This window comes from Anomaloglossus baeobatrachus, chromosome 1 (assembly GCF_048569485.1).
Source record: "Anomaloglossus baeobatrachus isolate aAnoBae1 chromosome 1, aAnoBae1.hap1, whole genome shotgun sequence".
Lineage (NCBI taxonomy): Eukaryota > Metazoa > Chordata > Amphibia > Anura > Aromobatidae > Anomaloglossus > Anomaloglossus baeobatrachus.
The window spans coordinates 57,366,181-57,392,791 of NC_134353.1; the positions used below are offsets into that span (position 1 = coordinate 57,366,181).

The 26,611-nt window shown below is 52.1% G+C and overlaps 1 protein-coding gene across 6 annotated transcripts in view; it reads right to left on the reverse strand.

Moving 5' to 3' along the window:
- Positions 1 to 26,611, reverse strand: part of CTBP1 (C-terminal binding protein 1) — a 676,340-nt gene that overhangs the window by 221,067 nt on the left and 428,662 nt on the right. The window contains exon 1 of one of the 6 annotated variants that reach the window (XM_075346803.1): positions 1,349 to 1,430. The exons of the other annotated variants lie outside the window; for them this stretch is intronic. Within the exon in view, the coding sequence (XP_075202918.1) occupies positions 1,349 to 1,355 (7 nt within the window). The 5' untranslated portion in view covers positions 1,356 to 1,430. Of the gene's footprint in view, positions 1 to 1,348; positions 1,431 to 26,611 lie in introns of those variants that run through there. 6 annotated transcript variants of the gene reach the window in all.

Consider the following 26,611-nt stretch of genomic DNA (forward strand, 5'->3'; position numbering starts at 1 on the left):
CACAGCAGAGCAGAGACCACAGCAGAGGAGGAACCGGAGAGACACAGCAGAGCAGAGTGTAGACCACAGCAGAGGGGGAACCGGAGAGATGCAGCAGAGCAGAGTGTAGACCACAGCAGAGGAGGAACCGGAGAGACACAGCAGAGCAGAGTGTAGACCACAGCAGAGGGGGAACCGGAGAGATGCAGCAGAGCAGAGTGTAGACCACAGCAGAGGAGGAACCGGAGAGACACAGCAGAGCAGAGTGTAGACCACAGCAGAGGAGGAACCGGAGAGACACAGCAGAGCAGAGTGTAGACCACAGCAGAGGGGGAACCGGAGAGACAGCAGAGCAGAGTGTAGACCACAGCAGAGGGGGAACCGGAGAGACACAGCAGAGGAGGAACCGGAGAGACACAGCAGAACAGAGTGTAGACCACAGCAAAGGAGGAACCGGAGAGACACAGCAGAGCATGGACCACAGCAGAGGAGGAACCGGAGAGAGACACAGCAGAGCAGAGCATGGACCACAGCAGAGGAGGAACCGGAGAGAGACAGAACAGCAGAGCGTGGACCACAGCATCAGAGGAACCATAGAGATGCAGCAGAGAAGCGCGTGGACCACAGCAGCAGAGCAGAGTGTGGACCACAGCAGAGGAGGAAACAGACGCAGCAATGCGTGGACCACAGCATCATAGAGACGCAGCAGAGCGTGGACCACAGCGGCGTCACCGACTGCACAGGATTACTGATATTCCCCTTTAATGCACCCCCCCACCACCACCTGTGCTGCATCGCTACGTGTGAACGCAGCCTTACAATATCACAGCATGAAAATACGCAGCACCAACGACATGACAAACTCAGCTCTGCTACACAGGTGACAGCCGTGGCCCCTGCAGGAGGTTAACCCCTCCAGATCAGTGTATATAGCCACACAGGATACAGGGCATTAGTTGGCATCATCAATACCCCAATAATACCTGGGGGGGCACAAACTTTGTTGCCTCCCCCTTGACCTTGAATGCAAATTACCAGCAGAGGACCCCAATATAAATGGAATAACAGCCCCTTATGGATGGAGGGGTGTGGGGGGTGGAGGGCAGGACACATGGGGCCACCTGCCCCCAATAATGCCCTGTATATAGGCAGATCACTGCCCCCCAGCCCTGAACGTGCAGATGACAAGATGTGCAGCCCCCATGGCACAGCCCACCACCCCCGCCCCCTCCACCTACAGATCAGGGGCACAGCATGGGATCAAAGCCGGCCCCCTCCCCAAACCCCGGCCACTGCCGGCAGCAGCGCCATCCCCGGCCCCGGCCCGGCAGCTGCAGCGTACAAAGAAGCGTCTGGAGACGGTACAGACCTTGCATCTCCACCTGGAGGACAGGACCCGAGCTGTTTATGCTCTGGCTTGTGAAAATATGAAACAAGGTAACAGCCCACCAATCAGCTCATACGAGCACTGCCGCGCAGCCAATCAGCGAGCGGCCAGGCTGGAGGGCAGCCAATGGCGATGGGCCGCACACAGAGCTGGCGCGTAGAGGGGCGGAGACAGCGAGGAGATAAATACAATGTCCCCGCCTCCTCCTCCCGGAGACATGGCAGCGACGAGGGGACAGAGGAGGCGGAGGAGGAGGGGGAGCGGCCGGAGGACACGGGGAAAGTTACACCGGAACCACGGCACGGGCCACACTGGGAGGATGCCGGATTATCGGAACCGGGATGTGGGATTTACAGTTCATCTAACGGATCTGCATCTTCCGCGTAGAGCTGCTGCAGAACCTCTAAAATGTGTACATCAGATTTACGTGAGGTTTCCCCTCCTAAAGAGGTTCTGCAGCAGCTAAGCATAGGAAATATTACATTGATATCATTAAGAGCAAACCGTCCTGTGACCAGAGGCACTCGTTACATGGACTTGTGGCGGAGCGTTCAGAGGGGGTCACCCACCCCACAAGAGAAAAGACCCTGAGGGGCGAGCCACCCACCCGGCAAGAGGAAAGGCCACCTGAGAGGTGAACCACCCACCCAGCAAAAGAAAAATGCCTCCCGTGAGGAGAGCCACCCACCCTGTAAGAGAAAAGGCCACCTGAGAGGTGAACCACCCACCCACCGCACAAGAGAAGATCCCCCGAGAGGCAAGCCACCCACACGGCAAGAGGAAAGCGCACCTGAGAGGTGAGCCACCCACCCACCCCACAAGAGAAGACCTCCCGAGAGGCGAGCCACCCACCCGGCAAGAGGAAAGGCCACCTGAGAGGCGAACCACCCACCCACCCCACAAGAGAAGACCTCCCGAGAGGCGAGCCACCCACCCGGCAAGAGGAAAGGCCACCTGAGAGGTGAACCACCCACCCACCCGGCAAGAGGAAAAGGCACCTTGTGAGGCGAGCCACTCACCCTGCAAGAGAAAAGACCTCCCGAGGGGAGCCACACACCCACCCCAAAAGAGAAAAGACCGCCCGAGAAGCAAGCCGCCCACTCTCCCCACAAGAAGGAAAAAGCCTGTCGTGAGGCGAGCAGCCCACCCCACAAGAAAATAGGCCTCCCAAGAGGCAAGCCACCCACCCACCTGGCAAGAGGAAAAAAGTTCTCCCAAGAAGCGAGCTGGCAAGAGGAAAAAGGCCTCCCGAGAGGAGAGCCAGCCACCCACCCACCATATAGAGGAAAAGGCCTCCCGAGAGGAGAGCCAGCCACCCACCCACCCACCAACCAGAGAGGAAGAGGAGAGCCAGCCACCCACCCACCATATAGAGGAAAAGGCCTCCCGAGAGGAGAGCCAGCCACCCCACCAACCAACCATAGAGGAAAAGGCCTCCCGAGAGGAGAGCCAGCCACCCACCAACCATAGAGGAAAAGGCCTAGCCACCCACCAACCATAGAGGAAAAGGTCTCCCGAGAGGAGAGCCAGCCACCCACCAACCAGAGGAAAAGGCCTCCCGAGAGGAGAGCCAGCCACCCACCAACCATAGAGGAAAAAGGTCTCCCGAGAGGAGAGCCAGCAACCCACCAACCATAGAGGAAAAGGCCTCCCGAGAAGTGAGCCGCCCACCCAATACTAGTTATGAGTACCGAGTATGGTAGTGCCTGCTCATCATAATCGTGCCATTTATTCCATGGGACTTTACAAGTGATAGAGGGTATACGTACAACAATCATTAACAGTACAAAACAGACTGGTATAGGAGGAGACAGGACCCTGCCCGCGAGGGCTCACAGTCTACAGGGAATGGGTGATTGTACAATAGGTGAGGACAGAACTGGTTGCGCAGTGGTGTACTGGTCTGAGGGCTATTGTAAGTTGTAGGTGTCGCGGGCGGGGAGGAGGGTGTCAGCACACCGCGCTCACCCCTTCTGCTCGGGTCCGGCTGCTCAGTGGTGGCTCGAGCCGTAGGCCGGATCCCGGGGGTTTTCCTCGAGCGGCACTCCTCGCCCGTGAGTGAAAGGGGGGTTTGGGATGTTGGGATAATGTCCGTGACGCCACCCACGGTTGTGGTGATGTGTAGCACCACCGCTGCTCAATGCGGGGATCCCGGGGATGGTGATGGGGAGCAGCCAGGTGTTGTGTTGCCCCTCCGTGGGTAGGGGTTGGTGATCCCGGGGCCCGGTGATGGCTTGGGAGGTGCAGGGCTTTGTGTGCGCAGGGACGCGGGGGCAGCGCTGTGCCTTGCGGCACTGTGGTACTCACTCAGCCTGAGACTTGGACACAGTTTGTACGGTAAACCAAACGGCTGGTAGGACGGTCCCACAGACGGCTGCTTTGCTTTCCCGGTAGGTGACTGTGATGTCCCTCTTCCTTGCACCTGTATGTACGGATGGTTGCGATGGGTCCCCACCAGTAACCCGCTCCCCGGCTTCAAGCTGGGCCGGAGGAGCACTACACTTTGCCCGCAGGCGCTGGCCCTCAGACTGGTGCCCTGGCGGTGGCGGTGCCTCTGTTGTACAGGTTGGACTGTTGCCTTCAATCGGGACTTGGTTGTTGGGGGAAATCTACGTCCCCTTCACTGACGGATTCGGCAAATTTGGCGACTCCTAGCCTTGCCGGGGTCCGAGAGGCCCCTGCCCTGGTGCTGACTGTCTTTTGGAACACTGCTCCAGACCACCGGGCACACAGCCAACGGGGTCCTTCCAGGAACTTCCAAACGGTCCCCCTCCGGACAGTCACCGCCGTCGCTGACCTTGCTGTACTAGCCCTACACAAAGCTGGGCTCTCAGGCTTGGCACACTCTCTGCTCTGTCACCACTTCTTGCTTTCCTCCTTTTCCACTTTTCTTTCCTTCACTTTCACTTCTCTGCTGTTTACTCTAGCCCTACCCGGGCTACTCTGCTGTTGACACAGGCTCACCCTGGGCTCATCTGCCTGACACTTCCTGCCTCCAGAGCTGTGAGCTCCTTGGTGGGCGGAGCCAACCGCCTGGCCCACCCCCTGGTGTGCATCATCAGACTCCTGGAGGAAGGCAACAAGGATTTTTGGTTCAGCTTAGGTGTGCCTACCTGGGATGTGGGGTGTGGTGGTGTTGTGACCTGTGTCCCCTGGCTTGCCCAGGGTGACACATTCCCCCTTAGCAAAACGCAGACCGTCCGCGGGCTGCCGTCCTACACCGGTTTTATTTTTCTGTAAAAGGGATAACAGGGTTAAACAAACAATAATAACATTTTTAATAACTTCTTCCCAAGACGGGAGGCACATTTTACTTTTAACGTTTCAACGGTATACGGTTACGGTTTCCGCTCTCTCCCACCCAAGTAACCTGGCCCTGATGCTGCCCCTAAAACCCAGGCAGCACCCCTTGACCCACAGTCCAGCACACGGTACCCGAGCGGGATCTGTCCTTCCCTCCAGAGGGTAGCCACCGGTTCCTTTGGTGGATGGGCCCCAGCCTGCTCTGCTGAGGGCCCTCCCTCCAACCTGCCTCTCCGGAGGCGGCCTGCGGAAACGGTAACTGTACCCAACATATTTACAAGCCACTAACGTCTGTGGTTGCCCTGCAAGTTCACGGGCTTGTCCATGGACAGTTCCCATGCATTTTTAAACGGTCCCCACAGGGACAACGGTGCCGGCTCCAGCCGGTTGCAAATCACAGCAGACAATCAGGTGAAAACTCGGATAATCATCTTTCTTATTATTGCAGAACTTTCAAAAACTTTGCAAACAAACAGGTGGTCCCAACGGGGACGGTGCTGCGGGCCTTTATTGCCCTACTCCGGTCTTTCAAGCGCTGGGGTTGCCGGCAAGGGGTAGAGGTCTGCGCTCGCTCGGGCCTCTGGGCCCCTCCTGAGGTTAACGTCCAGCGCAAACCACCCTCGCTCCCCAAAGTGCCGGGTATACTGCACAATATCTCCCGGCATCAGGTTACGGCCGGGATGTTCTTCGGGCAGGTGAGCATGCACATCCCGCCGGGCTACAAACACTTCGGCCTCCAGGCCCGGCTCGTAGATGAACCCGTAGCCCCGGCGGACATCAAACCGCCTCACCTGTCCCTCGTACAGCGGTCCCCGGTCACGGAATGTCGCTTGCCGGAGATTCTCTTTCTCCCGGATCGCTCTGGCCACCAGCTCGGCCTTCTTCCTCTCCCTCTCGGCGATCTCCAGGCCCAGCGGTACCGGCTCCCTATCCCAGTACGGCGCTGCTGCCAGCGCCGGCGCACGGGTCGGGCCCCGCGGGACATCCTGGACATTACCCACTGTCAGGACTACGGGCGGCATGTCCCGCGGTGTCTTAGCCTTGGGCGCTGCCTTGCAGCAACAACCCGGCGCTACCTCAGCCGAGGTGTGGGGGATGGGCCTAGGGGCTTTCCGCTGCTGGGCCTTCGGCCCGGAGCGGGTCATCGGCTCCGGCACGGGGAGTTTCTCAGGGGATGCCTCCGGTTCGGTCTTCGGAGTCTTCCACGGCAACACCGCTGACTTGCTGCGGGCTCCGGCTACAGGTTGGCCCGCTTGGGCGGGGACGCTGGGTACTGCTACCGGTTGCGGTGGTAGCAGGCCTAGTCGCGGGGTCACGGCCTCCGGGACGGGTGGCGAGGGAGGCAGCGAAGGGAGAGGGCTTGGACCGGGCCCCGCAGCCGCGATGACCGGCCCTTCCTGGGCATCGGGACGTGGGTCACTCACCCTCCCTTTCTCCGCTTCCTCCTCGCGTCTCCGCACGGTGGCTACAACGTCCGCCATGTCGGCCTCCCACTCCTCCATGAGGAGCTGCATCCTGACCTGCAGCCGTTGGTAGAGCTGCGCGGTCCGGATCTCCACCCACGCCGCGGTTCCAGGCGCGGGGGGGTACGGTGTCGCAGGACGGCATCCACATGATGGCTTTCTCTCTTTCTTCCAGGAACGGGATGTTTGCAGAGTCCTGGCGTCCCTGCTTTTATAGCCGCAGCTACATGAGTCCAGCCGCCATCGCGTCCCCCTTAGCTCTTTCCGGCCCCTCCTCTCTCGGGGCGGGGTTTTGGCCTTCGCGCCTCTACTGCTCGAGAAGACGCTCGAGCGGGAACTTTTCGCGCCAAAGATGGCGGCTTCTGAAATTTTTCTGCCGGATACCTCCGGCGGTAACAAGGCGCACCTCTACCAGACGGCAGAGCGGTAAGATCCTGTTCGTGACGCCAAGTTGTCGCGGGCGGGGAGGAGGGTGTCAGCACACCGCGCTCACCCCTTCTGCTCGGGTCCGGCTGCTCAGTGGTGGCTCGAGCCGTAGGCCGGATCCCGGGGGTTTTCCTCGAGCGGCACTCCTCGCCCGTGAGTGAAAGGGGGGTTTGGGATGTTGGGATAATGTCCGTGACGCCATCCATGGTTGTGGTGATGTGTAGCACCACCGCTGCTCAATGCGGGGATCCCGGGGATGGTGATGGGGAGCAGCCAGGTGTTGTGTTGCCCCTCCGTGGGTAGGGGTTGGTGATGTCCTTCTTCCTTGCACCTGTATGTACGGATGGTTGCGATGGGTCCCCACCGGTAACCCGGTCCCCGGCTTCAAGCTGGGCCGGAGGAGCACTACACTTTGCCCGCAGGCGCTGGCCCTCAGAGACTGGTGCCCTGGCGGTGGCGGTGCCTCTGTTGTACAGGTTGGACTGTTGCCTTCAATCGGGACTTGGTTGTTGGGGGAATCTACGTCCCCTTCACTGACGGATTCGGCAAATTTGGCGACTCCTAGCCTTGCCGGGGTCTGAGAGGCCCCTGCCCTGGTGCCGACTGTCTTTCGGAACACTGCTCCAGACCACCGGGCACACAGCCAACGGGGTCCTTCCAGGAACTTCCAAACGGTCCCCCTCCGGACAGTCACCGCCGTCGCTGACCTTGCTGTACTAGCCCTACACAAAGCTGGGCTCTCAGGCTTGGCACACTCTCTGCTCTGTCACCACTTCTTGCTTTCCTCCTTTTCCACTTTTCTTTCCTTTACTTTCACTTCTCTGCTGTTTACTCTAGCCCTACCCGGGCTACTCTGCTGTTGACACAGGCTCACCCTGGGCTCATCTGCCTGACACTTCCTGCCTCCAGAGCTGTGAGCTCCTTGGTGGGCGGAGCCTACCGCCTGGCCCACCCCCTGGTGTGCATCATCAGACTCCTGGAGGAAGGCAACAAGGATTTTTGGTTCAGCTTAGGTGTGCCTACCTGGGATGTGGGGTGTGGTGGTGTTGTGACCTGTGTCCCCTGGCTTGCCCAGGGCGACACAGGCTTGTTGGAAGAGGTGGGTCTTGAGGTTCCTCTTGAGGCTTTCCACGGTAGGGGAGAGTCTGATGTGCTGGGGTAGAGCATTCCAGAGTATGGGGGATGCACGGGAGAAATCTTGTACGCGATTATGGGAAGAGGAGATGAAGGATAGAGAAGGAGATCTTGTGAGGATCTGAGGTTGCGTGCAGGTAGGTACCGGGAGACTAGGTCACAGATGTAAGGAGGAGACAGGTTGTGCATGGCTTTGTATGTCATGGTTAATGTTCTGAACTGGAGTCGTTGAGCGATGGGAAGCCAGTGAAGGGATTGGAAGAGTGGCGAGGTTGGGGAATAGCGGGGGGAGAGGTGGATTAAGCGGGCCGCAGAGTTGAGGATAGATTGGAGGGGTGCAAGAGTGTTGGAAGGGAGGCCAGAGAGCAGGAGGTTGCAGTAGTCGAGGCGGGAGATGATGAGGGCATGCACTAATGATTTTGCTTATTCTTGGTTAAGGAAAGCACGGATCCAGGAGATTTTTTTTGAGTTGTAGTCGGCAGGAGGTGAAGATGGGCTTGGATTTGTGGCTTGAAGGATAGAGCAGAGTCGAGGGTCACTCCAAGGCAGCGAGCTTGTGAGACTGGGGAGAGTGAGCAACCATCAAGTTTGATGGATAGGCTTGTTGGAGGAGATGAGTGAGGAGGAGGAAAGACAAGGAACTCTGTATTGTCCATGTCTTCACTACTTACGAGCAAATGAGCATGAGTGCCCACTCACTAGTCAGCACATTCTTTGGAGATGATTGAGCATTTGATGCCATTACTCCTTTATATACACACACACACAAACCTCAGATAATTACCCCCTCGCTTTCTATGCGGGGGGCTCACAGTCAGGGTCCCATTATACTTTTACAGCCAGATCTCTTTATTACGGTCTCCTCTGGTTTCGTTGGCGCAGGATATATCCCGTGTTCAGCACACCGCAGTAAGCAGATCAGACGCTTCATATTTACTGAGATGTTATCTTTATATTCTCAGCAGTAAAAAAAAAGGAGCAAGAAAAATCGAAGTCCTCCCTGCGCGGCAGCTGGATGCAGCTCTGGAGTTCTTAAGTCAGCAGTACAACTAGTGAACTTCAGTGCACTATTGTCTGCTGTTGGCAGCCGCTGCCTGGCATTCACAACCCAAGACTGAGAATATGTAAAAAAAACAAAAAACTCACAAGTTCAGGATTTTTGGTGAAATTCATGTAAGAAGTTCACGCTGCAGATATATTATATCATGAAAGTAGAAGCTGCAATGGTGATTTCCTCATCTCAATTTATTAGGGGGAAACACACACAGGTGGGTACACCCCTCCACACCCCAAAATTGTCAACATCTCATGTTACTGTGAGAATCAATCACAGCTGGCAAGGACGACTCCTGCTGGTCACAAGTGGAGTTATTGTCTGTGGAGGCATGGCCTCTGCTTGAAGGGCGGCCCTCAGGTCATTGAGGTTCTGGGGTACAGAATTACGGCCTCTACATGGAGACTTTATCCCATAGGTTCTCTATTGGATTCGGGTCTGGAGAAAGTGCAGCCGCCCCATCTGAGGTTCCCCGATCTCCAGCAGCCGTTACCTAATGAGACCTCTATGAGCTGGAGCTTTGGCCTCCAGGAAGATGAAATTCAGCCTGTGCCGTTCATACAAAAGGCACAATAACTGGATTAATGATGTTATAGTAGGGGCAGTCACTGTACCATTCACAGTGTAGGGCTGTTCTGTACTGACAAGACACCGGCCCACACTACCACCACCAGAGGCTCGTCTGGTGACAGCAGTGTCTGATGCACAGCGCTCTCCTTGACGTCTCCAACATAGTTGGCGTCCATCTTTTCTGCTCAGCATGCTTAGACAGTCCTCAGTGACCAACACTGAGGCCCACAGGTCCTTCGTCCAGTGCAGATTACGCCTGTATCTGGTGGTGAGGTCAGGTTCAGAGATGATGTCTGTGCCTGGTGGTGTGGTCAGATACTCTTGCAGGTAGGTTAGCACACAGACTACACTGATGCAAGTGGTTTTGAATGGTCTGACGTGATATTTTGGATCCTCTCACCTGTAAATGGGCCATTCATCATTCACTTCTGAAGAGCATTGTTCACAATGACTGGTCATCAGTGAGGGATGTGGGCATAGTATGTTCACTTTGCCTGTGACTCTTCAGTCTCCATCTTTGTACAACCTGCTGATGACACTATGACCCTAAGCTCAGTGGCCACTTCCGTCTGAGTATATCCTGCTTGAAGCCTCACAATGCCGCGGTCCTGCTGATCAATTGTTAGTTGTCGTCTTGGTTTCATGATATCAGAAAGTTAACAGCATGATGAGGAGGACGAATACCAAATCTAACTGAACCCCAAAGTTTAATCGGGTGATTCATGGATCAAACACCTGGTGTGAAATTTTTCCATTAAGCTCATTGTTCGAGAACAGCAAGTTGTGCACAACGCGCTGAAACAGTGAAGAGTTGGATAGGAGGATCTAAAAGATCAGAGAAGGTCATATTAAGGTCACCTGAAAAGGTTAGATGGCATATAGGGTCATCCTGAAATTTCACCTGAAAGCCAAAATATCCCTAAATTTCCTGCCATTTAAGGCTAGGTTCACACTTCCGTTAAATTGTATCAGTCACAATCCGCTGCTCTGGTAAACAACGGAATCAGTTTAGCGGATTCCGTTGTTCCCATAGACTTGTATGAGCGGCAGATTGTGACTGATGATGCTGCATTGCAACCGCCGCCCATCTGATCAGTCATGGAACGACTGACCGCCGGGCGGAAGGAACGCAGTCTAACGTTTTTTTGAGCAGCGCAATCCGTAGGATTTTGCTGCGCATGCTCTCTCTGGCTACCTGCACACGTAACCAAGATACACATCGGGTAACCAAGCAATGCGCTTTGGTTACCCGATATTTACACTGGTTATGTGTGCAGTGAGCCAGCGCTGTAAGCTGGTAACCAAGGTAAATATCGGGTAACCAAGCAAAAAGTGCTTTACTTTTAGTTACCCGTTATTTACCCTGGATACGTGTGCAGGGAGGCCAACACTTTCCCGCTCGGCTCCGCCCCCTCCCGCACTCCGCATGTACACACACGTCCCCAGCCCTGCAGTCCCCACAGCACTGACGTCCTCAGCGCCATGGCCCCGCTCGGCTCCACCCACCCCGAACTCCGCCCCCCTTGCGCAACAGTCAGACAATGAATGTTGTTCTTGGTCATCTGTTGTACAACGCATCAGTCACATGCGTCAAGCAACGCATGTGACTGATGCAAAACAACGGAAATGTGAACCTAGCCTAAGCAAAATACATGCGGCTTTCATAGCAAAAAAAGGAGACCTGTTCGCTGATTCTGAACTTCTTGACCTGCTGCAGATCCGTCGTCACCACGGGTCACTTTCTGCACAGAAATGTGCAAGTTTAATGAAGTCTCCTCTTTGCTGGGCGTGTTCTGCAGGTTTTTAGCATGCAGGTCTGCATCGGTATTCCACAACGTGAATTTACCTGCGCAGATTTTACTTAAAAGTGTAACAGTCACTTTTTTTTTTATTTCATTGATAAACGCCTGAAAATAAGCAACTCTATCTTTGAGAAATTTGCTTCTTTCTCTGCCAGAATTGATCAGTCCTTATCAAAAATCATCATCAGGTGAAGACTTTCCCCATTACGGAGATGACAGTTGTTACTGATGAGATTCTATGGCGGGACAAGCTCCCTCATCCATCTACATAGAATCTCAGTAACAACGGCCATCTCTTCTGTAACGGTTAAGCCTTTGTTAGGCTACTTTCACACAGTTTTTGGCATCAGGCACAATCCGGCGTGTGCCTGATGCAACGGATCCGGCGCAGAATATGCAAAAACTGATGTGCCAGATCCTTTTTTTGATGGTTCCAATATACCTGATCCGTCAAAAAACAGATCCGGCGCATCCGTTTTTGCATCCTTTTTGTCCTTTTTTTTGCTGGATCCGTTTTGTTTTTTTTTCAATACATTAGAGCATGCTCAGTTTCCAAAAACGGATCTGGCGGCCGCATCCGTTTTTTTACCGCGTTACGCCGGATCCAGCTTCCATTGTAAAACGCGCCGCATCCGGCGCAATGTGGTTTTTTTTGCCGGACAAAAAAAAAAACCACACGTTACAAGATAAGTTTCCTCCGGCCGCCACTTTAGGCAATTATGACAGATCCAGCAAAAGCCGGATGAAACGCAAAGCCATCAGGCACAATCCGGCGCTAATACAAATGAATGGGGATAAAACGGATCCGGCGCCGGATCAGTTTTACCCGTTTTTTTTTCCGGATTGTGCCTGATGGAAAAAAAAACAAAAAACTGATGTGTGAAAGTAGCCTTATACGCATTGATGTGCACATGTGAAGAAGAACTGGGGCCATAAATTTACAGTGATGCAATCTAATTATGCATCTACCTTAAGGCTATGTGCGCACTTTCCATCGTCCTACATGCAGTTGTAAAACGCACGTTTTAGCCTTAATTGATTTGACCAAAGTTGCCTTTCAGAAATTTAACGCAGAAAATGCATGCGTATTTACCGCGTTTTCAGCGCTTTTTACATGCTTTTTCCCTTGCGTTTTGACAGATGTGTTTTGAACATCAAGACACTGCTAAATAAAAGTTTAAAACAGTCAAACAGAATGAAAAAGTGTAAAAAAAAAAAAAAAGTACAAATCTATATTAATGGGAAAAATAATGGAAAAAGATATATTTAATAAAATTATAGCGGTAATATACATTTTATCGGTAAAATAGCAATAAATGCTTATTCTTAAATTTAATTGTCGGATTATGTGTGTGTGTAAAGGGACATATGAAATCATTATTTTGATGTCCAAAAAGCATGTTTTCTGCAATGAAAAAGCAGGTAAAACGCTGGAATTTTGATTTTGCATGCGTTTTGCTATTTCTCATAGACTTCATTGTTAACAAAACGCACCACAAATGGCAAAAACAATTGGCAGGGTCCTTTTCTGAACGCATGGTTTTTGACCAAACTTATGCAAATTTTGAAACGCAAAGTGCGGACAAGAAATCATGAATTCTCATTGTCTTTAATGGAAAACCAAAACGCATGCATTTGGGCACAAAAACGCTGCAGTTCAAAACGGACCCTAAACGCACCTGAAACGCAGGTGAAAACGGAACGTGCGCACATAGCCTAACCCCGTCTGCATCCAAATCATGAGTCATTTGTTAGTAGCATGCATACTATTCTTCCATACAGACCAGAGAAACGCACACATATCTGCATAGAAAATATGACTAGTTTAATTACGGAAGTCCACAAACCTTAAAGAAATCAGTTGGCTAGGAGCCAATAATACGCAACATGTCTCCTATTGGGCAATACCGTATAATAGCTTATTCTATGATATACAGTATACTGTAATGTACAATGCATTTCGTCATTTATATTACGCTACGTCAGCATGATTCACTTGTCACATGAAAGTCCAGTTTGTCTGATGAGTCTTATGATGTCTGAATGCAGATATAGGTGTGGTACACAGTTCAAGCACTATCTGAAATCCTGGTTTTTGGATATCTTCATATAACTCTTAATACTCATAATAGTTCATAATCTCATCCATAACAGAACGTAATATAAGATCTAACAAAAAATAAAAAAAAACCTACACCTGACCCGTCTGGTTCTTCTACAAACTAGGTGGTCTCAGCTGCGCAGTCCCAAAAGGCCCCTGTGCAGACTGAAACAACCCTACCTGGAAGACTCAGATGACCACTCAGACCTTTGTTTCCCAAGGGGCCATTGAGGGTTCCAAATACTTCCTTAGGCCTGTGACACACATGCGTGCCGCCGGCACGTGTTTGTCATTTTTTTTTTTTTACACGTACCGGCGGCACGGAGACACGTTAAGCAATGCTACCCTATTGTAGCAGGCACACACATGTAAAACCACACGGAACGTGTGTCCGTGTACGTGTGTGCGTTTTTCAAAGCGCTGACATGTCAGTGTTTTCTCCCGCAGCACGGGTGTCACACGGGCCGCACCCGTACCACACGGGTGTAGTGTGGATGCGGTCCCGTGTGACACGTGCCGGAGAAAACACACGTGTCAGTGAAAAAAAAAAAAAACCATTTACTCACCTTCTCCTGCCCTCCTGTCTCTGCCGCTGCTGCCTCTTGCTGCCGACCGCCGCTCATTATACTCATTGAATATTCACTTCACTGCCTGGCAGCAGCGGGGAGACGGGAGGGCTGGAGACCGAGGATCAGCACCACAGACAGCAGGAAGGACCAGGTGAGTATGTAAATTACCGGTTCTACGTGTGCTATCGCGGATAGCACACGTAGAACACACGTGGCCCGCACGTACCAGAGACACGTACTTACCTGCACGCAACACACAGGGGAAATACGTGTCTCGGCACGTGCGTGAATTTCACGTGAATGTGGCAGAGGCCTTAATCTGGTGGAAAGTCCAGCGTAAAAAAAAAGTTCTACCAAAAGTAATCTGCCAGGAGAACCTATTGGCAGACAATGCTATAGTTCCAAGTAAGGTCGACTTTAGAGTTTCAACCAGCAAAAAATTGAAGCTTTAAATAGTTACACCTTACGAGAGAGAGGGCAGACTGAATTACAGTATTGGAAACACCTGTTGGCAGAAAGGCAATAAAACACAAACAAAAGTGTTCAGAACCAGGCGAGCAACCAAAGCTGGGGAAACTGACCACAGCACAGGAGGCCGCTGGATCATATCCGCAGCATGAGTCTTCAGAATTGAGAATTTTGATAACTGATGAATTCTGGCAGAGAAAGAAGCAAATATATCGACCATATTACAAATTTGCTCATTTTCATGTGTATTATTGATTTATGAAAAATTTAAACAGTTAAGCCTTAAAACTAAAACTTTTGATCAATACCAGAAAGTGGATGAGCGTCATCCTGCATATTTGGGGTGCAGAATTGGTGGGTTTCAGGGCTGCAGCTTGTCATGCTTGTGCAGCGTTCATATGTAACTGCATAAAGTTGAAATTCAAAGGGCAAAACTACCAAATGCTCAAGAAAAGCTGCGGCAAAAAAGTTCCTGTGCTGAGATAATCTTATTATGTGTCCCTGCTGTGAACTGTAATGCCAGTGTATGACTGTACAGGGACATGGTCTGATCATACCACAGCTTCTGGGCCGGGGACGAAGCAAAATAATTGTTTGGAGGTAAAACTTTTTTAAAAGCTGGCAGGGAAATGTTTTACCTCACAAGAATAACCAGTTACAATCCCATGCTGTCCTGCCTGTGTGCTCATCCTCCCCTGCCTAGGAGATGTGGTATAATCAGGGCATGCCGAAGGGGACATTGTCTGATATCTGGCTTCTGGTAGTCTGTGGCTGACGCTTGCTGCACTTTTGAGTGCACAAACACCAACACATCAGGGCAATTTTTGTTGGTGTACAGGCACAGACCGGAAAGTGTTAGCTCTGGAAGTTAGTGACAAGTCAATCCATGCAAGGTGCCGGCTTCATTATGCCAAGGGTGCACCGAAGTGCCCACATCTGTATATTAAAAACCAAATAGGGTCGCACTCTGGGCCCCCCAATAGCCAGCGCCGCCGCACTCTGGGCCCCCCCAATAGCCAGCGCCGCCGCACTCTGGGCCCCCCCAATAGCCAGCGCCGCCGCACTCTGGGCCCCCCCAATAGCCAGCGCCGCCGCACTCTGGGCCCCCCCAATAGCTAGCGCCGCCGCACTCTGGGCCCCCCCAATAGCCAGCGCCGCCGCACTCTGGGCCCCCCCAATAGCCAGCGCCGCCGCACTCTGGGCCCCCCCAATAGCCAGCGCCGCCGCACTCTGGGCCCCCCCAAATAGCCAGCGCCGCCGCACTCTGGGCCCCCCCAATAGCCAGCGCCGCCGCACTCTGGGCCCCCCCAATAGCCAGCGCCGCCGCACTCTGGGCCCCCCCAATAGCCAGCGCCGCCGCACTCTGGGCCCCCCCAATAGCCAGCGCCGCCGCACTCTGGGCCCCCCCAATAGCCAGCGCCGCCGCACTCTGGGCCCCCCCAATAGCCAGCGCCGCCGCACTCTGGGCCCCCCCAATAGCCAGCGCCGCCGCACTCTGGGCCCCCCCAATAGCCAGCGCCGCCGCACTCTGGGCCCCCCCAATAGCCAGCGCCGCCGCACTCTGGGCCCCCCCAATAGCCAGCGCCGCCGCACTCTGGGCCCCCCCAATAGCCAGCGCCGCCGCACTCTGGGCCCCCCCAATAGCCAGCGCCGCCGCACTCTGGGCCCCCCCAAATAGCCAGCGCCGCCGCACTCTGGGCCCCCCCAATAGCCAGCGCCGCCGCACTCTGGGCCCCCCCAATAGCCAGCGCCGCCGCACTCTGGGCCCCCCCAATAGCCAGCGCCGCCGCACTCTGGGCCCCCCCAATAGCCAGCGCCGCCGCACTCTGGGCCCCCCCAATAGCCAGCGCCGCCGCACTCTGGGCCCCCCCAATAGCCAGCGCCGCCGCACTCTGGGCCCCCCCAATAGCCAGCGCCGCCGCACTCTGGGCCCCCCCAATAGCCAGCGCCGCCGCACTCTGGGCCCCCCCAATAGCCAGCGCCGCCGCACTCTGGGCCCCCCCAATAGCCAGCGCCGCCGCACTCTGGGCCCCCCCAATAGCCAGCGCCGCCGCACTCTGGGCCCCCCCCAATAGCCAGCGCCGCCGCACTCTGGGCCCCCCCCAATAGCCAGCGCCGCCGCACTCTGGGCCCCCCCCAATAGCCAGCGCCGCCGCACTCTGGGCCCCCCCAATAGCCAGCGCCGCCGCACTCTGGGCCCCCCCAATAGCCAGCGCCGCCGCACTCTGGGCCCCCCCAATAGCCAGCGCCGCCGCACTCTGGGCCCCCCCAATAGCCAGCGCCGCCGCACTCTGGGCCCCCCCAATAGCCAGCGCCGCCGCACTCTGGGCCCCCCCAATAGCCAGCGCCGCCGCACTCTGGGCCCCCCCAATAGCCAGCGCCGCCGCACTCTGGGCCCCCCCAATAGCCAGCGCCGCCGCACTCTGGGCCCCCCCAATAGCCAGCGCCGCCGCACTCTGGGCCCCCCCAATAGCCAGCGCCGCCGCACTCTGGGCCCCCCCAATAGCCAGCGCCGCCGCACTCTGGGCCCCCCCAATAGCCAGCGCCGCCGCACTCTGGGCCCCCCCAATAGCCAGCGCCGCCGCACTCTGGGCCCCCCCAATAGCCAGCGCCGCCGCACTCTGGGCCCCCCCAATAGCCAGCGCCGCCGCACTCTGGGCCCCCCCAATAGCCAGCGCCGCCTCTGCAGCACAGGTGTCCTGGGCTCAAATCTCACTAAGAACAACATCTGAAAGGAGTTCGTATGTTCTTTCCGTGTTTGTGCGTCTCCACCAGGTTCCTCCTTCACCCCAAAGAAATACTGATAGGGGAATTTAGATTGTGAGCCCCGATGGGGGCAGATTTATCTGTAAAGTTCTTGCTGTATAAGCAATGCATAATAAGTTCTATCCATTCAAAGTTCATTTTGGACGGCTGACAAGCCAATTCTTATATATTGCCAAAATTACGCCAACATTAACCATATCAGACCCCCCCTCCACCCTTTTGTAAAGCCAGGCAGAAGTAGTAACAAGCCATGAAGACCCTTTAATTATTCAGCGTTAATATTTTAATTTACACACACGTCGCCACCGGAGAAACGCAAACAAGTCCCTTCTCCCGACTCCCCACGGCCGGCGTTTCTCACATCAGGTAAGAATTATTTGCAAGGTGCCCTCAAACTCCACCATCCAGAGCGCTAGTAAAAGCCGACAGTCCACCAATAACTTTGACGAACGGCAATTTCATAGCATCTGTGACAATCGATAAACCCAGGCACCAAATTAATAAAATATAGATCGTAAGGTGGAAGCTTTTTTTTTTCTTCTTCTCCCCCCCCTGCGATAACAAAGTAATAGGGATTCTATGGAGCAGAAGATTAAATGACATGCTAAGCAAATCTGGGCGAGCGTGATAAAGCGGAGGAATATTCCGCAGGTTATACGACGCGGCTGGAAGTCAATAAACCGGCTTTATAAAGCGCGAGCCGTAACAAGGAGACAAAAAACACCTCGGCGCCATTTGTAAAATACTAATAATGGCTCCTCGTCGGGTTGACGATTCATCTCATAACCTTTATTTTTTTGTCCCCGAGACAAAGAGCTCGTTAGGATTATTATTTGTTACATTCACTTTCCCAACAGGAAATCTCATTATCGCGCCACATCATATCGGTATTATACCGCAACGCTCAACCTTATTTTAAGTGTCATCCGTATTACAAAGGCAAATAGAAAATAATATTCGTCGGCAGGACAAGTACCGCTTACATATTAATGGTCGTCTGGAAACGACAGTGCGTAAGTGCAGATTTCCCCTACATCATATGGAGGTCGGAGACATTAAAGGGAACCTGTCACCACTTTTTTGCCCTATAAGCTGTGGTTACCACCACCGGGCTCTTATATACAGCATTTTAACATGCCCATGCCGGGGGTATAACAAAAAACCCTTTATAATACTTACCCAACGGTCGCACTGTGGGCCTTATGGGCGTCTCCGTTATCCGGTGCCGGCGCCTCCTCTTTCGGCCATCTTCGTCCTCTTTCTGAAGCCTGGGTGCATGACGCGTCTACGTCATACACACTCGCCGGTCCTGCGCAGGCGCACTACAATACTTTGATCTGCTCTGGTCAGGACCTGAATGCCGGTGAGTGTGGATGACGTCGGACCAGTCATGCACCGCGGCTAGAGAAGGAGAACAAAGATGGCCAAAAGAGGCGACGCCGGCACCGGACAACAGAGACGCCCATTAGGCCCACAGCGCGACAGTTGGGTAAGTATTATAAAGTGTTTTTTAGGTTATACCCCGGCCTGGGCTCTTATATACAGCATTCTAACAAGCTGTATATAAGAGCCCGGTGGTGGTGGTCAAAGCTTATAGGCGAAAAAAGTGGCGACAGGTTCCCTTTAATGCCGCTATACAGTGTTGATCAGGAACAAGGTTGACGTGGAACCATTACTGTGCTGCTGAAGATGTAAAATCCAGGAATAATTGAATGAAGGTGGTTTTAGTCAACGCGTTTCGAAGTGTCACCCCACTTCATCAGGAAATCCACCAACAGCACCAAATATTTTGTACAGTTTTTGCTATACAATGTGATGGGCAATAAGGTCTATAGACTAAACCTCTCAAATGATTCTCCCACAGACACCCTAAAATAAAAATAGTAGCCTATTAGTGTTGATTAGGGGATGGGGGTCTCAGTTTTACTACTCCACCTGGCTCATAGGTGATCATACCCTACATCTTCAAGACCTACACGTCCAGGTATCCCATCAAGGTGGTATTTGGCCATCGGCAGATTACCTTCAGGTTTTCGGGATGCCTTTAGTATGATAGGTAATCTTTCAGATAGGAGGAGAAGCTGGGAATTGTAGATGCCTGAGGACCACCACCAGGGGGGCTAGCCTCCTTTTAGGAGATTCAGCAGAGGGAGCCTCTTTTGTGATGGACCTTATGGATTCATACCTCCCAACAGTCCCAGTGGGATACTTCCCGATTTGTGAAGTATCCTGGGAGCTTGGGTGGTATAATCAGACCTCAACTGTCTGCATCTTGAAGGCACAGGTGGAGCTGAACACCATAGTGGAGCAGGGAGCCCTCAGCTCCTTTCTCCACTAAGCCCAAAACAGCAGCAAGCAGAGCAGCCCATCATGGAAAAATTGTTTTTGGTAACTGTACAACTAAGATTTTGGGTGGTGGTGCATCATACTCTGAACACTTACACTTGGGTTTAACATAACAATACTTCTGTTTCCGGGCACAAAGTTAGTAGGGCAGGGTTAAGAGTTTAATTTGGCACACCACTTGTCCAAGTTGAGAGGTAGGCCTATAACATCCCCGGAACACACAGCAAGTCTACAGAATATTGAGGCACGACATGTCCAAAACTGCGCAGTCAGTAGTTTACTTACTGAAGCAGCAAAAACCTCCCCCAGATCCACCCATTACCTCATTACGCTGCTGCAGAGGAACATTCATGGTGATGGGTCAAACCCCCCCCAATCCCCCCCTCTGCTAAATACAGACACCGGCCGTGGGCAACCAAGATGTTAAAAATATAAGTGTCCACTCATTAGTTCACCATATGTCATCTCCAGAGGTCAAACCCCAGAATTCTCTAATGCCGCCATTCGTCACTTTGTGGCCTGTCCATGCCGCCATTCGTCACTTTGTGGCCTGTCCATGCTGCCATTCGTCACTTTGTGGCCTGTCCATGCCGCCATTCACCACTTTTTTTGCAACTTTTTCCCACCGCTCACCAAATTTGGAAACCAGTGAGTAAAGAAGCTGTCGTTTGAGGCACAGATACCATTACCAAAATGCACCAAATTTAAACCGGGAATTTATATCAGGCCGGAGTTCAACTGGCGTATAACTTGCAAGAGTCCCACATCACCCGGCACTGTGCACTGTCCTGACCGGAGCGGGTCTGCTGCATCTATTTCCATGCAGCTGAGGTGCTCCTGTCGGAGAGTGCGCCGTGCCAGGTGATGTGAGACTGGCACGAGTCATATGCAAGTGCAACCGTACCCATAGGCCAAGGCTGAGTTCACATGCCCAGTAATCATCCATTACATGAGATCATCAGATGTAGTAGCTATTACCTGGCAAAAAGTTGTGCCAACATGCAGGGCCATATTTACCATTAGGCACCCGTGGTCCCGTGCCTGGGGCGGCACCTTCTAGCAGTAAAATTTTTTTTTTTTTTTTTTTTTTTTTTTTTTTTTTTTTTTTTACACATTCATTAAATCCGCTGTATTTTCGGAGGGGGGAGGGGCGCACCTTTATTTGTATCCACGTCAATTAAGACGCGAATGCAGACAAACTGCGGCGGCCGGGCACAGAGAGCTGATTGACCCCGGAACTGCCGGCGCCTGCACTTTCTTGGGTCACAGGCGCGCCAATCCGCTCCTTCCTCTGTGCTGCGTCCAATGCTGTGTGGATTTCACATGCAGGGCTCACAGCAGGACGCCGCGATGGAAGCCGGTGTCAGAAGAGGATACTCACGTGAGCCAGGAAGAGGACGGCGGGCCCTGGAGCAGGTAATTGCTCGCAGAGCTGAAGATTCATAAGGAGCGTGGGGGTGTCTCTAATGCAGCCTGGAGATCTGCATATGGGGTGGGAGGAGAGAGGCTGATACTGGGGGAGACTTGGGGGAAGAGAAGCGGATACTGGGGGGAGGCTGATGTTGCGGAAGGCTGGGAGGGGGGAGGCTGATGTTGCAGAAGGCTGGGAGGGGGGGAGGCTGGGAGGAGAGAGAGTCTGATGCTGGGGGAGGCTGATGTTGCGGAAGGCTGGGAGGGGGGAGGCTGACGCTGGGGGGAGGCTGGGAGGAGAGAGAGTCTGATGCTGGGGGAGGCTGATGTTGCGGAAGGCTGGGAGGGGGGAGGCTGACGCTGGGGGGAGGCTGGGAGGAGAGAGAGTCTGATGCTGGGGGAGGCTGATGTTGCGGAAGGCTGGGAGGAGAGAGAGTCTGATGCTGGGGAGGCTGATGCTGTGGGGGAGAGAGGCTGATGCTGGGGGACAGAGGCTGATGCTGGGGGAGAGGCTGCTGGTGAAGGCGGGGGAGAGCGGCTGCTGCTGGGGGAGTGGGAGAGAGGGGCCAATCCTAGAGACAGAGGACAAGGGTTGAGGGATAGTGCAATGACAAAATCGATGGGGGGGGGAGAAGTGTAAGGACTCAATGAGAGGGGGCAGCATTGGGAGCTCATTATGGAGAAGGGGCAGCATGTGTGGGCTCAGTATGGAGTGGAGCAATGTAGGGGAGTCAATATCAAGAGTGGGGTAGTGTGTGTGGGGGGGGGGGGGTGTCTCAGCATAAGAGTTAGTGTGGTGGTCTTAGTATGATGAATGGGGCAGCATGGAGGTGTCATTATGGAAAAGAGGAAGGCAGCATTAGGAGCTCATGGAGAGGGGCAGCATGCATGAGACATTGTGAGGAGGGGGCAGCATGCATGGGACATTGTGAGGAGGGGCAGCATGCATGGGACATTGTGAGGAGGGGCAGCATACATAGGACATTGTGAGGAGGGGGCAGCATGCATAGGACATTGTGAGGAGGGGGCAGCATGCATAGGACATTGTGAGGAGGGGGCAGCATGCATAGGACATTGTGAGGAGGGGGCAGCATGCATAGGACATTGTGAGGAGGGGCAGCACGCATGGGACATTGTAAGGAGGGGCAGCACGCATGGGACATTGTAAGGAGGGGGCAGCACGCATGGCACATTGGGAGAAGGGGGCAGCACGCATGGCACATTGGGAGAAGGGGGCAGCACGCATGGCACATTGGAAGGAGGGGGCAGCACGCATGGGACATTGTGAGGAGGGGGCAGCACGCATGGGACATTGTGAGGAGGGGCAGCACGCATGGGACATTGTGAGGAGGGGCAGCACGCATGGGACATTGTGAGGAGGGGCAGCACGCATGGGACATTGTGAGGAGGGGCAGCACGCATGGGACATTGTGAGGAGGGGCAGCACGCATGGGACATTGTGAGGAGGGGGCAGCATGCATGGGACATTGTGAGGAGGGGGCAGCATGCATGGGACATTGTGAGGAGGAGGCAGCATGCATGGGACATTGTGAGGAGGAGGCAGCATGATGTGAGGTCAATGTGCAGATCATATTTCATAATTGAGGAAGGTGTGGTGGGTATAATTTATAAGGGAGGGCAGTGTGTAGTTTATTAGGGGCAGTGTGACAGTCACAGTATATAAGTGGGGATGGTGGGAATATTTTATACTCATGCTATGTTTTGATGAGCCTGTGGTGATCCCCATTGGGTAGGGGGGGGGGGGGGGGGGGGGGGTTAGTGCCCTTCGTTTCTCATTGATACTTTTTCAAGTGTTTTACAGAGTAGATCTGCCTTAAACAGATGTGTGCGAAAACTCAGTGTTACATTGTCACTAAGGGGCGCGACCACTTAAAGTGCCTAGGGCAGCACGAATGCAAAATACAGCCCTGGACGCAGCATGTTTCAGCTGCATCCAAAACGGTGCGATATAGAGTACAAGTAGAGTGGACGGGATTTTTAGAAATCCCACGCCCATTGTGCTTGTTTTTCTCGCAGCGAGAATTGACCTGCGGTGAGAGTTTCCCGAGCCACAGCATGTCAATTCTTTGCTGCAGAGTTACAAGCGTTCTCCGCAGGGAGAACAGAGAAAAGACCGCAGTGCCCTGAGCCCGGATCGTTGGCACATAAGCACCGGCGATCTCCTATGGCGGAGACTCGCGGCCCCCCTCAGTCCAGGATGCAGTGGTTCCTGATTGTGAGCACATACATTCAGGTAAAGAAAAGATCCTTAGGGTATGTAGAAATCTTGGCATTTGGCCTTCATTAAAATTTTGCACTCTTTATGGTATCTTGTTTCTCGGCACAATTGACGTGATCACAAATCCACTGATGTGTGGTCCGAGGCAGACAACATTATGCTCTTAGTCTTACACGTCACTCACCACTATTCAAATACTAAGTGTCCAGGTTTATCATGAGATCAAGACTAACGCCAAATACTGGCACAAGTCAGTGCCTGCTCCAAGCAAGGGGCAAGTTGGCCTTTATTTCATAAGGACTCAAGTTTCTGAAGAATCATGCGCCAGTTTAAGGCTTGTTCACACATTGGCAAGGAAACATTTCACGGAAGATTTTGGCAAGTTTTTGCCCCTTAACTAATAAAGCAAAAATCCACCCGCAAAAGGAAAAAAAAATAAAAAAAAAAAAAAAGAATGTACAGTATAGGTGGTAGCAGAGAGATTTACTTAGAAGCCCACTAATGGCTACTGGGGGTGTTTGGCTTTGTGCCTAGTGGGGAGCTTTGCAGAGTCTCCAAGTTTGGCCACTGTCACACTTGCGAGGGTCTCGCGTTGCATCACCCGGCATGGACTCGCTCTCCTCACAGGAGTGGATTGGTTGCATTCATCCATATGCAGCTGAGACGTTCCTGTCCGGAGAGCGTGAGGCCATGACGGGTGATGTAACGCGAGACACTCGCAAGTGTGACACCGGCCTTTTAGAGGACAATTTCCTTAAAATTTCTGCTCTAAAACCTGAAAGAAATAAAACCCTGCACAAAGCCTTCTGATTTTCTACCTAAAGTAGACATCTGGTGCTCATAAGATAAATCCCTTTGTGGGCATCAAGGCTGGAATCGGACGGCCATATACTACAAGCGGCAGATGGCCACGCTGTAGGTTCAGGTCAGGAGGCCCCCGGTCAGTCTAACGTTTGCAAGCCATCGATGGACTTCAAAATTTGGCCACCTAAACCCGGCCAAGATCTTGGCAAGTCCAGGTTCACAGGTGCACTTTACGTTCCGTATACAGAACCCATTGACTTGACTGGCCAGGGAAGTGGGGTGTCCCACGCCCAACCCAAAAAAAGAAAGACTTACAGCCTTAGGAGACCTGTGGTCCATTTTAGGACTGTAAGAAACTCATGAAAGCCCAGCCAGAGTGTAAGCGGTTCAATGTATCCTTATAATTTTGTGACACGCACACATACTTATATACATATTACATGGACAGGTGGGGTGGTATCCTCCACCAGGGCAGATATTACACCGCTATGGTAATAAGTGATAACTGACCAAAACGTCGCAAGTCATTCTCCAGTCTGCAGATCATTTCAGAAAATAACATTAGTCTGTTTGATCCCATGTCTGACGGCGTCCTAGGACGATCCAGGTGGAAAAACATCGCAAATGCAGCAGGACACTCTCCCAAATACAACAGAAGCTGAACCCTCACACCAAAGAGTGGTCACTGCCGGCCACACTTAAGTAACCATAGATCAACCAGGGCCCCCAGGTGATGGCTAATCCATTCATCTACTGGGCTCAGAGAAGCCGACGCCTGGAGGAAGAGGCGCTGCTCGTCTTCATTCTCTGGAAAAGGCATCAACCTGACTTTAGTGTGTGTTCACACTGGGTCTTTTTTGCTGCGTTTTGGGTGTAAAAACTCAAAAATCCTTAAAAAATTGATTTTTTACTCCACGTGGTAAAAAGAGTCACCGTGAACACATCCAAAAGAGTAAGTGCACAAGATGTTGGTAGACCCTAAGGTGACGGTCTATTTCTTAAAGAACCTTCTTTGGCAGTTGTGCCGTTGTGTTTTGTGGTGATGGTGCTGCCAGCGGCTTTTATTATATTATTTAAACTATGTCTAGGAAGCAGACCGAAGAATTAGGCTATGTGCGCACGCTGCAGAAAATGTCTGCACCTAAAAACTGCATCACTGGTCGAAAAACACATACAAAAAACACATGCTTTTTTTGCTGCGTTTTGACACTTTTTTTGTGAAATTTTGCCACATTTTTGGTGGGGTTTTTTGCCCATGCATTTTTTTTTAGTGTATTCGATGGCAACATGCAGGTCAAAAACACACAAAGAAGTGACATGCTGCTTTTTCTGCACCCAAAACTGCAAGGAAAAAATAAGCAATGTGCGCACAACCTTTCTGAATTCTCTTAGACTTTGCTGGGGAAGAAAAGACATAGTTTTGAGCTGCAAACTGCACCCAAAAAATGGTAAAAATGCAGCAAAAAAAACAGTGTGCGCACAGGACCTTCAATTAACCCTGAATCGGTTAAAAACAGACTGAACATGTGCACCACAATGCCGTTTTTACATTGCTGTGAATTATGTTAATGTTTGGCACCACTTTTTAGAATCCTCCTGGAAAAAAAAACTTCTTATGCACAGAGCCTTAGGGGGATGAGGACTGATTAGGAAATGTGCAAAAGACATTTTTTTTAATGTTTAGAAATTGATGTTTTCAAAAATTGCAGATTTTTTGTGAGTTTTTGGAGGAGTTTTTCTATTTTACTGATGTTGTTTTGATGAGTTTTTGAAGGCATTTTACACCGTTTTTTTCCAAGAGTTTTTTTAAGAGTTTTTTTGAGCAGAAAGTCTTCAAAGACTTTTCCAATTTACTTTGGTGCCTTTTTTTTTTTTGCTGAGTTTTGGAGCACAACCTCTCCAAAATCTTCCTCTAAAACTTGAATTTTCTGCAGCACAAACTCAACAAAATGACTCACTGTGGACACAACCGTATAGGAAATCCACTTTGGGCTATGTGCTATGAGCAGATTGAACTTTTTTTTTCAAAGTTTCTGGAGCAGAAACTCCACGTTTTTGGGGAATTTCGAGATTTGGGGGAAAATTTGGAGATTTGCTCAGTTTCCATTCAGTCTTATTGCTGGGTCTTTGTAGCAGAAACTCCAGGTTTTTGGGGAATTTCGAGATTTGGGGGAAAATTTGGAGATTTGCTCAGTTTCCATTCAGTCTTATTGCTGGGTCTTTGTAGCAGAAACTCCAGGTTTTTGAAGAGTTTTGGATTTTGAGGAGGATTTGGAGACTTTGAATTCAATTTCAGTTCCGAAGCTTTTTCAAAAAGCTTTATGAGCACATAGCCTTAATGTTAAAAGGAGGGTTTTTTAGAGCTTTTTTTTTTTTTTTTTTTTTAAAAAAAAAAAAAAAAAATCTTGGTGAAAGGAAAGAAAATCCATTTGGGTTCTTTGCAATGATTCCTGAAGGAACTTCCTCAAGTGACGTACTGAGCGGAAACACTCCAAATCTTTCTCAAAAACTCAAAACTTTGAGGTTCTGCTCTGTTTCTATTCAAAAAACTCTTCAAAAAGACCCATGTGCACAATTTATGTCTGGAAATCTGAAGGTTTTTGATCTCAAAAACTCTGTGTGATCATTCCCTAAAGCATTTTCTTTGCAGCCTTTTTATTGGACAGAGCCAGCTTGGAGTGGATTCCATTGGGATCCGTTTCAAAGACATAACGTATATTTTCTTTTCTCTCAGGCATCTTTCAAAACTTAAAGGGGGGCGCTCAAAAACTGAACATATGAACAGCACAG